The sequence below is a fragment of the Haplochromis burtoni genome, unplaced genomic scaffold (genome assembly GCF_018398535.1).
Source record: "Haplochromis burtoni strain Fernald_Lab_line unplaced genomic scaffold, NCSU_Asbu1 Contig_341, whole genome shotgun sequence".
In the NCBI taxonomy this organism is placed as follows: Eukaryota; Metazoa; Chordata; class Actinopteri; order Cichliformes; family Cichlidae; genus Haplochromis; species Haplochromis burtoni.
This window is the reverse complement of record NW_024582702.1, coordinates 149,542-159,251: the sequence shown is the minus strand read 5'-3', so window position 1 is coordinate 159,251 and position 9,710 is coordinate 149,542. Positions and strand designations below refer to the sequence as shown.

Below are 9,710 nucleotides of genomic sequence, written 5' to 3'. Positions count from 1 at the left end.
TTTGCATAATTAAGATTAAGGAACTGCCCTCCCAGCCCATTGTTCCTTCAGTGGGCTGGTTTCAGTCATTATGCAAATGTCCTGTTTATAAGATTGAAACCTGCAGTCAGCTGAGACTGAAGACGTCACCTGATGATGACGAAACGTTTCTCCCACAAAACGCTGCGTCCAGATGAACAGAATCAACTTTTGGAGATTTACTTTCCTGGATGATTGAGATGCATCAAAAGTCTAACTTGTAATTTGAAAATAATTTCATGTTTCTATGGTGAACGTAATTAAATCATGTAGGATCTTTATGAAATTCAACAACTTAATTTGTTCTTGTTGAGATGACGTGATGCAATCTAGTGAAAGTGGTTAGTTGCTGGACTCAAGAAATTCACAAGATCGCACGAGATTTCAAACTGCAGGAAAATCCCTGGAGTTTTAAAAGGCAACTACACACACACCATGTATGCTCGACACTATTTATTGTGGTTTAACCTGTCAAGGACAAAAACGTACAGAAGAATTCTGCATCAAGCCTTGAAATCATAGCCTTTCCTACTTTTGTTGAGCCTAGATTGACAGCTTGGTGGCGTGGTGGTTAGCACTGTTGCCTCATAGCAAGAACATGGGTTCAAATCCAGTTTGCAGTGGGTTCTGTCTGAGGACTCTGGCTTCCTCCCACAGTTCAAAGTCATGCAGTTATTAGAGCTAGGTTAATTGGTGATTCCAAATTACCCTAAAGTGTGAATGTAAGTGGTTGTTTGTCTCTATGTGATAGACTGGTGAGCTATCCAGGTCGCACTCTGCCTCTTAACCTGTCACTTCTGGGTTATACCCCTGCAACCCGGATAAAGCTAGGAGGATGGTAGTGGCTGTAAATCCATTCAGCTTTTATGTTAACCAGACTCTACACTTTGTTGAACATTATGTAATATGAAGACAAATGTAATTATTTAAGTGCCCAAGTAGTACTGGGGTAAAAGTTAATGAATAGTGTTGGAGTAAAATGACAAAATTGTGAAGGATTAAAATATTTCAAGAGCTCAACTTACTTCATTTAAACATGTTTCAATCACGTTTTATCAACACAACATGCACAGGCTTACTGAATATGAATAAGTACAGACGTACCTTAACAAAATCTGCATTGGCTTTAATGATCACCACAGGGTGATACCAATAGTTTGTTTTGGAAAAGACATTCCTGATTAGTTTATGGCAGAGGCGGGCAATTGAGTTTTCCAATGAGCCTGAAATCAGGTCAACAAGAAACTTCATAAGGCCTTCACAGCAGACCCAGTTTGTCATATCACCTGGTTACACATCAGATCATTACTGATTTCATGAAATAAAAGAAGTTCTTTTATAAATTTTGTTCATTTAAAGTGTCAGAAAGGATTTTCTCTTTCAGGATATGACCACTGGCTAATGACTTGTGTTTGTCAAGTCACTGGTTACTGAGCATGAAGTTTAACAGTCAAATGACCCCTCGCCATCACATCTATTTTCAGAACAAGCTGGCAATGGCAAAAGCCAACTAGCATTGTTTCTATTTAGCATTGTTTCTATTTAGCATAGTTTCTATTTAGCATTGTTTCTATTTAGCATTGTTTCTATTTAGCATTGTTTCTATTTGCCTGAGCCTGAGGTTGGGAAGAGTCCCACAGCTCTGGAAAACCTCCTGTGTTGTACCAGTGCCAAAGACTTCACGCCCCAAGGACTGCAGACTTCTCCCACAACTCCACCCAGTGCTTCCTGCAGAAGTTCTCTGATGACTCTGCAATAGTCGGCCTCATCACTGATGGGGACGACAAGGAGTACAGAGGACTGACCCAAGACTTTGTGGACTGGTGCCAGCTGAACTACCTCCAGATCAACGCCAGTAAAACCAAGGAGCTGGTGGTAGACTTCCGCAGGCACAAGCATTCTCCACTGCAACCACTGAACATCCAAGGTATGGACATTGAGGCTGTGGACAGCTACAGGTACCTTGGTGTTCATCTGAACAACTAGACTGGACTGGACTCATAACTCAGACGCCCTCTACAGGAAAGGGCAGAGCAGGCTGTACCTGCTGCGGAGACTCAGGTCGTTTGGAGGTGGAGGGCCCACTCCTGAAGACCTTCTATGACTCTGTGTGTGGCTTCTGCTATCTTTTATGGTGTGGTCTGCTGGGGCGGCAGCATCTCTGCTGGGGACAGGAAGAGACTGAACAGGGTGATCCGAAGGGCCAGCTCTGTTCTAGGATGCCCTCTGGACCCAGTGGAGGTGGTGAGTGACAGGAGAACGGCGGCTAAGCTGTCATCCCTGTTGGACAACATCTCCCACCCCATGCAGCAGACTGTGACAGCACTGAGCAGCTCCTTCAGTGGGAGACTGCGGCACCCACGGTGTGGGACGGAGAGATTTCGCAGGTCTTTCCTCCCCACTGCTGTCAGACTCCATAATAAAGACTTTAACTGATCAAGCACACACATCCATACATATGCAATAATACTAAGTGCAATAATCCTTTCTGTCATCGTTGTATTTTTACTCAGTTGTATATAGTATTTGTATTTGTATTCTATTTTTATCTTATTGTATATTTATTTTATTTTATTCTACTGTATATAGTTATTTTATTCTATTCTGTACAGTTGTGTACTGTATTTATTCTTATTGTATTCTAATTTTTGCCTCATAACTTTTGCACTGTCCACTTCCTGCTGTGACAAAACAAATTTCCCACGTGTGGGACTAATAAAGGTTATCTTATCTTATCTTATCTTATTTAGCATAGTTTCATTTTAGCAGTGTTTCTATTTAGCATAGTTTCATTTTAGCATAGTTTCATTTTAGCATAGTTCACCCTGCTTTGTTTCCCTGATTAGTTCCAGCTGTGCTCCATGGTGTCTCCCCCTCCCTAATTATTTTATATGTGTTTACATCCTTTGTCACCCTCAGTCCCGTTTACGTTTTCATCACACTGTGTTCTTTAATCTGTAGAGTACTTATGATACTGTTAGCATTCCTCTTTCTTATTTTTCCACGGTTCCTCTAGTTCTGTTCCCCAGATCCTCCAAGTGTTTCCCTGGCATTTCCAAAGTTTCTCATGGAGTTTGGCATTTTTACTGCTTCCTGTTTAGTTGCTATTATGCCTCCAATAAAGGGCCGTTCTCGTTTTATCCCTGCCTGCTCTGATCCTGCGTTCTAGGTCCTCTTTCACCAGCAAAACTGACACAAATATGGCTGCTGTGTTTTACAAAGCTTTACTTTTCAGTACTAATTCAGTCTGTGAGGAGGATGCACCTTCCTGGGTACCACCATCACCCAGGACCTGAAGTGGGAGCCCACCATCACCTCCGTCATCAAGAAAGCCCAGCAGAGGATGTACTTCCTGAGGCAGCTGAAGAAATTCAACCTGCCAACACGGACGATGATGCAGTTCTACACTGCAATCATCGAGTCCATCCTCACCTCCTCCATCACCGTGTGGTACGCTGGAGCCACTATCAGGGACAAACAGAGACTGCAGCGTGTTGTGCGCTCTGCTGAGAAGGTGATTGGCTGCAGACTCCCATCTCTGCAGGACCTGTACACCTCCAGGACACTGCGGCGTGCAGCTCGGATCTCAGCTGACCCTTCTCACCCTGGACACAGTCTGTTTGACCTGCTCCCCTCAGGCAGGAGGCTCCGGTCCATTCGCACCAGAACCTCTCGCCATAAGAACAGTTTCTTCCCCTCTGCTGTTGGACACATGAACAATAACCGTATAACTGTTCCCACCACTAACACATGACCCTACGCTGTGTTCACTGCATCATTCCATGTTTGGCACTGATCACCACCTGCACTCATGTATATATCATGTATATATCTATCCACTTAGCACTTTTAATTCTTATTCTTATTTTTATATTTTTATGACAGTATGTTGCACTGAAGCACCGCAGCAATTTCCTAATGTTGTAAACCTGCTCAACATCTGGCAATAAACCCTTTCTGATTCTGATTCTGATTCTGATTCATACTTCATCTGTGGTGCAACTCCAGGTATCCAAAAGTTAGTACTAGCACAAAACAGCTATACCAATTTATGTTGCCATGTCAACAGACATTTTAATATTTTATCCTTGTTCATCAGAGCATGAAACAAACTGGCGGCTGCTGTCGTTCATATACAACAATTTGGCAGAAGATTTACTTTTAAATAAAAAAAATCACACCGTAATCCTTTTCCTGGTTTCATGTCCGTCTTGTTAACAATGCAATACAACTGCAAATCTTAAGAGTACTGTGATTACAACCATAATTACAAGTTTCATCATAAAGATTTTGTATTTTTATATTTTATGTTAAGAAAATCTTCCAGGAAGATTAAAATTACAGGGCCATCTGGCAAACATGAAGCCACGAGACCAAACAGAGAAAACATTGCTGTAACGTTGGGATGATCTCTCACAGCGGAGAGTTGCTTTGAAGGAGCAAATGAAATGAAAAAAGGTTTAAGATAAACCAGAGTGTGAGTGATTTTTACCCTGAGGAGGAGCTGCAGGACTATGCTGAGACTGTGGGCGAGTGGGTGGCTTGAGTCCTGGTGGGAGGGGAATCCCACTGGAAATTCTCTGTGGAAGGAAGCAGAACAGGAGAATAAATAATGAAGAGTTTTCTTTCCACAATGAAAACAGATTTGTCACAGAGCAGAAGTTTGGATTTTTTGTTGAAATTGCCTTTAATCCATTTAATGTCACCAGACACAACAGTTGTGCTGTCTCATCTCGGTGGGTGAAGCAGAGAAGAACTTAGCAAGAATGTCATTTTGATCAATCTGTAAAGTGCCTCCATTAAAGCTCTTAAATGGACGGCATGAACATGAATACTGTGTGTTGTGTTAGTCAAAGAGAAGTATATTACAGTGTCCTTTTTGCCTTTGGACGTCTTGACATCTGCTGGTTCAAGAAGGGATGCTGGCAGAAGTCCTCTCTGCAAAAAACGACTAAAAATTAGATTTGTAGAAATAAAAATAAAGCTTGTATACAGAAATTCTCAGTATTGTGACAGCAAAAGAATACATGCTCAAGAACCTGAGCAGGAATGAATACATATTAAGATTTATATAAAATATAAATAATAATAATAACTTTATTTATAAAGCGCTTTCAAACAAAGTGCTGTCCAACTATCAGAAACTAAAGGGATAAATAAAATAAAAGCGATACATAGCAATACAAGTTAAACACAGTAAAAATGTAAAAACTCAAAGCCATAGAATTAAGACTTTTAAAGACCTGCACAGAGCACGCCTGCCTAAGGTCTTGAGGGAGGCTGTTCCACAGAGACGGGGCACAAAAAGAAAAAGCTCTCCAGTTGTCTTATTTCTGGCTCTAGGAACCTTTAGAACAGGGGTCCCCAATCTCAGTCCACGAGGGCCGGTGTCCTGCAGGTTTTAGATCTCACCCTGGGTCAACACACCTGAATCACATGATTAGTTCATTACCAGGCCTCTGGAGAACTTCAAGACATGCTGAGGAGGTCATTTATCCATTTAAATCAGCTGTGATGGATCAAGGAGACATCTAAAACCTGCAGGACACCGGCCCTCGTGGACTGGGATTGGGGACCCCTGCTTTAGAAGGCCAGAGTCAATCTGTTTAAAGTGATAATCATATTTATGATCAAAATAATGTTAGAACATTGGGAGAGGAGTGATGCTGGCCTGTAGTCTTAAACTGTGGTATAACTTCACACTTTTCATTTCATTTGGAAATGAACCAGTTCAAAGAGATAAGTTGCAAAAATATGTTAAGAGCTCTGAAATACCATCAACTACTTTTATCAGTACCATTGCAATCAGCACATAATTAATTTTTGCACATATTAACAAAGGTTTTGACTTCAAACTCATCCAGAGAGAAACTGAATACAGATTATTTTGAATTAAAGTTTCACTTTTATTGTCTCTTCCATGTTCTTGAATCTTTGCTGCTTAAATAAAAGTGATTAAATCCACTTACTATAATATTCTTATTGTCAGATTCAAAACCCTCTTTCATTGTTTCAGATTGCAGGTCACTCCTCACCTGTCCATCATATATGACAGTGGCCATCCCATCTCTGTTCTCCTCTCCAAATAAAAACACCGTCGCACCTCCAGGCACCGTCAGCTGTCCTGGTCCTCGTGCCATGTAAGGGACACGCACTTGCATGTATCGAGAATCCCTAACAGGTAACAGACAAAATAAGCTGTAAATCTACAAGCACGGCTTTGCTGTAGCCCTGTAGCAGCATCGGCCACACACATATTCTGTGTCATCACGTAACAAACTCACTGAGCTCCATCCACATTCGGCTCATAGAAGCCAGGTTTCTGTGCAGAGGACAAAGACAGTTAGCATCTGCAGCAGCTCACAGTAACGTCACACATACGCTGTGGTCAGGCTCACCTGCTGCCTCAAAGGCTCAAAGCCTCCAAAATCATCATTGGGTATCATGGAGGAAATCACCTGCAAAGGGAGAGCATTACACATGAATGAATATAAAGTGCAGTTTAAATGACGTGTTTTAGTCATATTTCAGCTGTCATACATTTAGTCAGGGCCGACGTTTATATTTACTTTAATGAGCTACACTTATCGGTTTGTTTGGGTTAAAATAACCTGATACATGTGCCAGGATTCATTTAAGCGTATTTTAAGGGCACATCTTAATCATTTCAATAATCAAATTGTCATAGTTCAGCATTTTGAGTTTGTGGACTTTTGAACCTTGTTGTCTTACAGTCATTTATGTCGTTATGTTGTATGTCGCTCGATGCTGTCCTGGCGTTGGTGACTCAGTGTTGATGTTTCGATTAATATCATCTTTTGTTTCAGTTTAGTTCTTGTTATGTTTCTGGTGAATTTCTGCTTCTTAGGTTTTGATGCTTCCTCTGTTCTCTGTGCTCCTTCTTTTATTTTGACATTTCCTGTTCGCCGTTCAGCCTCTGTCCTCGTGTCGTCTCTGTGCCTGTCCGGGTCATCCCTGTCTGTCAGCTTGTGTCTCTGAGTCTGTAAGTTCAGTCGGTGTGTTTCCTGTTTTACTTTGAAGGTTAGGGTTTGTGCTGCGTTTCCTCCCGTCAGTTCAGTTCAGTCTAGGTTTCATTTTTGAGGTTTTGGTTTGTTTTGTGAAGTTTGTTTCTTTGCCAAGTTGTTGTTCCTGTGAATAAAGCTGCGCATTAAGTTCACTCTCCCTCTGCTGCACTTGAGTCCTCCTTCCTGCCTGCTGCATAGCACTCAACATGACAGATGCAGATTGAATTGAGGTTGTTTAGTTCCTTTTGCATCTTCTCTCTGTGTTCATTCAGTGTCTTTGTGCTTGTCTTCCTAGTCTTGTCTCTGTCCTCTCTCTGGATCTGTTTCTAGTTTATTTTGTGTGTATCGTGTTCTGTTTTGCTTCCTCTGTCCTCTGTCTGATTGATTCCAGCTGCGTCTCCACCTGTTGCCCATCCTCTCGTTATCTCGTTAAAATTGAACTGAACTGTTAATTGCTGATTCTAAAAGTGTTAGCCCTGCAACAGGCTGGCACCATGGCCAGGGTGTGCCCTGCCTTCTCACTGTGTGACGGCAGGGATAAGAGGGTCAGAAGAAAACGAATGGATGGATAAACACGTGTACCACAGGCACTCTCTACGTACCGTTGCTTTTCCCAAGAAGTCTCTTTGCTGCAGCTGCTCCACATCCTGTTTCCTGGGACGAAACACCACACCCTCAGGTACCAGGAGAGGATCCAGGGCCTGCTTACTCTGTTTTTAAAGTTATAGTAAAGAGTCTCATGATCATAAACTGACTCCCAGCACCGTGTTCATGCAGTGGTGCTGGTGTCAGTCACTGTGCAAATATCCCGTTTATAAGGCTGGAAACCTGCAGTCAGCTGATGATGACGAAACGTTTCTCCCCCTGAAAACTCTACGTCCAGATGGACACAATCAACTCTTGGGATTTACTTAGCGACAGTCTTACTGTAATATTACTTTGGAATAATAAAATCACCACTTGTACTTAAGCACCTATATTTCATTTTTTAAGTCTAGGCTTTAGACGTCATTGTAAGTCTTGTTTGGTGAAATATTTGTTTTATTTAAACCAACAACAGGTGACTCCATCGGCACTTTCTGCAGTCATTTGTCATGTAAAATTCTCACTGCTGGTCCATTTGATTGGACAATAATAAATACCATGGTAACCATAAAACCTGAGGAAGGCTTTGTGACATGTTCGGTTTTCCAACAGGGTCTTTTTTTCAGCTAAACCAGGATCGTACCAAGTAGTCTTTAACCTTAAACCTAAAAACAAATGAACTCACCCTGATGCTCTCCAAAGCTGCCTCCATGCTCCCCCCTCGTCCTGGTCCTTTCTCCTGGGAGGCTGACAGCAGGACGTCCCTGGCCTGCTCCCACTGGCCCATCTGACAATACACAGCTGCTGCATTGTATAACACCTTGGAACATATCACAGTTACCCATTTTAGTGCATTCAAACAACTTCTGGTGAATGACAGGTTGTTTCTTCAGAATAGATTTGGCATTTAAAATGAAATGAAACTGCTTTATTTCAGATGTTCGCTGAGCGCTGAGCAGCAGCTGAGCTGGTAAACTGGATATGTATGATTCTTGTGGACGATTGTCTGGACAACCACCACAGCTGTTATGTAGTTTACGTTATGCTGACTGTATCTGATGATGAAATGTTTAAAACTCACAGTGGCACACACAGTGGCACTGTTGTTTGGAACCAGTAACAAAACCATCACGTGTGTCTTCTTCCATTAACGAGGCTTTGACAGCTCACAGGTGTGTGGCTGATATTTGAACTACACAAAGGTGGTGATGAGACCGCACGGGGCTGAATTTCCTTTTTATGGCGTTTTAATGTGCACTGAACCGAATCCTTGATGAAGGTGTGTCCTTGTGTCGAGGTGTGTGTAGGTGAGGCTGAATGTCAGACCTGCCAGCTGTACAGTTTAAATCTCAGTCCCAGCTGTTTGTAGTCGATCACTACGTTCTCTCGCATATGTTTCTGTGCCCAGATGTAGTCAGACAGAGCCTCTTCCAACCTGGAGAGAGAAAGAAATGCGGGCAGTATATTTAAAAACCTGAATAGCACACAATGTATAAATAATATAATCACATAGATACCACACCAGCGCCAAACTGTTCTGTCATAATTTGTCATGTTTTAGTAATACATGAACATCTTTCGTAGTTTCGTGTTTTCATATTACATCAGTGTGGCGGGGGCGTGGTCTGCGGTGCCGCTGTGTGAACTGGGTCCTGCTGTGGTGTTGTTGTTGTCAGTGTGTGAGGCTGAAGAGCAGGTCTGCCACGGTTTGTTACAGTCTGTTTATTTGGTTTATTTTTACAGTTTTTCTTCTTCATTGTCTGTGTGGAGCATATGATGTAACGTTGGTGGTGATGCGAGGTGCTACACATCTAAGTGGTTTTTTTATTATTTTTATTATTATTTTTTTATATATATTTTTATATATATATATTATTATTATTATTTTATTATTATTTTAACTTTTTTTTTATATTTTTATATATATATATTTATATCAATCTGTCTTTATTTCTGCTGTAAAGTTGGACATTTTATCATGGAAGTCTATAGGAACTGACTCACTTTTTGACTCTGCCTCAAGTGGACACTAGTGGAAATGCAGTTTTTGGCACCTCACACCCAGAGGCCGATGCTTGGTAT

At 41.6% G+C, this 9,710-nt stretch overlaps 1 protein-coding gene across 1 annotated transcript in view; it reads right to left on the bottom strand.

The window, feature by feature from the left end:
• noxa1 (NADPH oxidase activator 1) overlaps positions 1 to 9,710 on the bottom strand; it is a gene marked incomplete in the record, with an annotated part of 21,143 nt that overhangs the window by 7,464 nt on the left and 3,969 nt on the right. The window contains 8 exon segments of the mRNA XM_042228667.1: positions 4,511 to 4,598; positions 4,888 to 4,956; positions 6,054 to 6,192; positions 6,303 to 6,340; positions 6,417 to 6,476; positions 7,646 to 7,753; positions 8,314 to 8,448; positions 8,955 to 9,063. Of these exon segments, the coding sequence (XP_042084601.1) occupies positions 4,511 to 4,598; positions 4,888 to 4,956; positions 6,054 to 6,192; positions 6,303 to 6,340; positions 6,417 to 6,476; positions 7,646 to 7,753; positions 8,314 to 8,448; positions 8,955 to 9,063 (746 nt within the window).